General features: G+C 37.6%; 1 protein-coding gene across 1 annotated transcript in view; it reads left to right on the top strand.

The window, feature by feature from the left end:
* The first annotated feature begins 830 nt into the window (after positions 1-830).
* Positions 831-4033, top strand: part of LRRC20 (leucine rich repeat containing 20) — a 98736-nt gene continuing 95533 nt past the window's right edge. The window contains exon 1 of the mRNA XM_072424485.1: positions 831-975. Within this exon, the coding sequence (XP_072280586.1) occupies positions 936-975 (40 nt within the window). The 5' untranslated portion in view covers positions 831-935. The remainder of the gene's footprint in view (positions 976-4033) is intronic.

The raw sequence follows: 4033 nt of genomic DNA, 5'->3' as shown, positions 1-4033 counted from the left end.
GAAGTCCACACTGCTGGTATTCTTAATTTTCAATTAATTATTCAATTACAAAGAATTGGCACCATGCATGTCAGGACTGTTGCGTCTGTTGTTTTTTTTATTACTCTATCTACTAGTAAATTTATTTCTACATGGCAAATACATTTCTATCAAAAACATTGATTGATCAGGTTAGTGATGTTGGTCTGCTATTATTCTGAACATATATATAATATACAGTAACATATAGTATACATGTGTGTGTATATGTATTTATTTCTTTCATTTCTATGTACAATTTACAAAGTAAGCTTTTCAATTATCTATACCATACCACATTGTTTGTAATATACTGTCTGTTGTACAGCGCCATTAGGCATGTTGCCTCTATATACAGTATTATTAGAAGTATTGATCACATAAATAGCAATAATAAATACTCATTTGGGATAATGTTGTATGTATAGATGTGACAAGTGGAAAAATGTAAATTCGAATTAGAAATAACAATTTCTGGCAAGAACATAATGCCAAACAGTCACTCAAGGTGATTGTAGTGTACTGATTATTAACTTGGTACCTAGATGCCATGCAAGGAAAGAACCAAAAACTGTAAGAAACTGAGCTTAGTTTAACAAAAAAAAAATATAGTACATAAATAAATTATAATAAAATTTAAATATCCTTCATTAATTCCTAATATTTCTATTGTTACAATTCTTTTATTTGAGGCATTAGTAGTAATCAGACTGTCATAAATTTTGTAATGTAAAGGTTCAATAATTAAAACGTTATTGTTTTTACATAGAATACACTAACAATCATATTTTACCTTTTTTTCTGCAGATTTATCAAGCTGTTCATTAAATTCTTTCCCAACTGGTCTATACCTGGCCACAAGTTCAGTTTCCGACAAAATTACCTCCATCTCCCTATCTAATAATGAGCTGAAGAGTATGCCGGGCAAATTCTTTACTGTTTACAAAAACTTACAAGGTAAATAAATGTTATATTTCTTCCTTACAATAACTTGTGGTAAATATAAGAAACATTTATATACATCAACATGTATTGCTGCAGTATTTCTGGTTTGTTGCTAATGCTAAAACCTTAGGAACCTTAAAAAATAAGGAAGTCACTCAAAAGCGAAAATACTCCCTCCCCCCAAAAAAAAATCTCTGTTCCAGATAATTTCTAATTTTCTTTTACCGTATGTTAATTGGCTCAGAAAACATCACAAGACATATGGTATTGCACAAATATTATCCTGAGCTACTTTTAAATAAGTTCTCTTTAGAGGAAGGATATTTTTCTCTGTCATTTTTTCCATTAGCAGCACATTTTCCAATACCATGTGCACATTTGCAGACGCCACTTGTAGAGTCTGTCAGGCAGTTGAGGAGGAAAAGTGTGCATACGCTAATTTTTTAGGATGATATTTAAAAAATAAGGGTTCGCCGAAACTGGTAACCAATGTAATCAGCAAGAGAAGGCTCATTATTAACCTACACTGTGGTCAGCTTTCTCATTGTCAGGTGGTTGCCAGAGGTGAAATTATCAGCCGGTGGGAACATTGCATGCTCTTTTCCTGCGGAACTAAATCCTTTTTTTTTTTTTTTTTTACTCAGCTGACCATCTTTTTCCTTCTTCTTTTCTTTGTTTCAATATTCAGACATCTTGATTGAACAGGTCAGGATGACATAACTCCTATGCACTTGGAATTAATTCAGTTCCAGGGACCATAGGGGAAGTAGGGGTGTGCCAGGCACCTGGCTTCCTACACTGAGATGCTCACATCTAATTTTGACAGAAGATGGTGGCAATCAGGCAGGTAAGAATGCTTATTGCAAAACGGACATCACCTGTCCCTTTCTGCAGTAAAGCCCTGCCTGGTCACACATTTTTGAAAGTAGAACTCTAATACTGCTAAAACAAGGGACTTGCAGCCACTAATTACGTTGGTTATCAACTGCAGCAAACCCATGGCCAAATACTGCTAAAAAAACAAATGCACATGGGATGATTACGGTTAGTTAAAATATCATAAATATATTTTTTTCTTTATATTTATTTCTTCTTTATAGTGATCTATAGTCTCCATTACGTAAAGTGTACTCTTTCTCCTACATTGTAATTTTGTTCTCTTTTGTTATTACAGTTTGTCTGTCCCAGTAGTGTAATTTTCCTCTAATAACTAAATGTTACCGGTTTTGCTTGAATATTTGAATCTCTGTAATGTAGATTCCTCTCTAAATTCCAAGATTTTTTTTTGCATGTACTTGAATATAAAAAAGGTTGATTTGAACTCAAAATTGCATTCCATTTTAAATCTTGGTTTGTTTTTGAGTCACTGACCCTGAACTGGCAAAGTGTGCATGCCGGAGGTGTAGTGGATTTGCAAACACATATTTTACCATAAGGGCATAAAGAACCATTGCTTAATTTCATGCATTCAAAGAGGATCCAGCCCAAGGATCCAAAATATTCAAAAAAGAAAGTCCATGATTTGCAACACCAAATTAATAATGGTATGACAAGGCAATATGTATAAATATGCCATCATTGGCAACTGTTTTGGGGCCATGACCTTTTTCAAGCTTCAATATATCTCTAACACAAATGTATCACCTATCTATATATTCAACACACCAGAAATGACACATACAGTCATGAAAAAAGTAAGTACACCCTCTTTAAGGTTTTACATACAAGGATATACAAAAAATTTCAACAGTTGTTAAAAGCAGTACTCTATACCAAAGTAAGTTGATTAAGATATTGATCAAGACATTGCTACGCAGTTTCAATTAAATGTCCCTATATGTTGTCTATTAGGGTAACCTGGGTCAGTAGCTCATTTTCTAGTTGGGGTTTTGGGGAGGTTGATGGAAGTAGTCTTTTTGGTACCTTACACAATAGTTGGTTATTTACACATAATTTCTTACAGGACTGAGGGAGACAAGTCAGGGGTGGACAGATAGATCTGAGTGTCATCAGCATACAGATAATACTGTAAACCAAAGGAGGCCAAGAGACTACCGAGTGAGGAGGTGTACAGGGAAAAGAGAACCGGTCCAAGGACTTACCCTTGGGGAACACCAACAGGGAAGAACAGAACATTGCACAGACATTGCACTACAAGACTATAGTGACAGGAAAGCTACAGTTCATCTGTCATAGGAGAACAATGTACTGCACGAGAAAAAGAATTGCTAATCTGTACAAAGGTATCTTGGTAATTGAACCCTGACTCAGAGTCTTAACTGACTTGGCTTCCCAGCACTGCTCACCTCAGACTGCCCTCCCGTTCTCTCTGCCTCCCTCCCCACTCCCCACTGTTACACAAGCCTTCTCACGCACGCACTGAAAGACATCCCCAGCATCCCTATAGATGTACAGCAGGGCTGCTGGTAAACAGCTGGGAGGGGTAGGGCAGGGTTCTGCGATCGACTCACTTTGCCTTTGCGATCGATCAGTAGATCACGATTAATGTTTTGGGCACCCCTGGTCTAGAGCTTTAGGGCACTTAAATATCATGTTGCAAAAACACTGAGCTACGCGTTGATCTATCAGCAGAGCAGTTGATCTATCGAAAGGTTTATTTAATCGGTTCCCGCGTCGTCCGGGTATACGTCTTTGGGCCAGCATGCCAGGTACCACTATCTTCTCCTTTTCTTCGAGGTTTGTCACCCAACGCAGAAGTGAGATCATGTGACGAAATTTGGGAAAATAAACCTGCCGATCTCACTGCCCATGTGGAAGATTGGGAATGGTTTTACCTTTTGATCCTGGGCATGGCGCAGAAGAAGCAGCCCAGAGCTTCCAGGGTTGCATGACATAGGTCAGGGTTGCATGACATAGGTAGCCCGGGAGTCTCTGCGCGCCCATTCATTCTTGATCGTCTAGACCAGGGGTGTCAAACTCTGGCCTGAGGGACAAATTTGGCCCCCAAAGGATATTTTTTTGGTCCCCAAAGAAATTCTAAATATGAATTGCTGCTGGCCTGCCGCTGCATTGAAATAGCGCTGCTACTACAATTCCCAGCATCACTTGC

This window comes from Pyxicephalus adspersus, chromosome 10 (assembly GCF_032062135.1).
Source record: "Pyxicephalus adspersus chromosome 10, UCB_Pads_2.0, whole genome shotgun sequence".
Lineage (NCBI taxonomy): Eukaryota > Metazoa > Chordata > Amphibia > Anura > Pyxicephalidae > Pyxicephalus > Pyxicephalus adspersus.
This window is presented reverse-complemented; position numbering and strand designations above follow the sequence as displayed.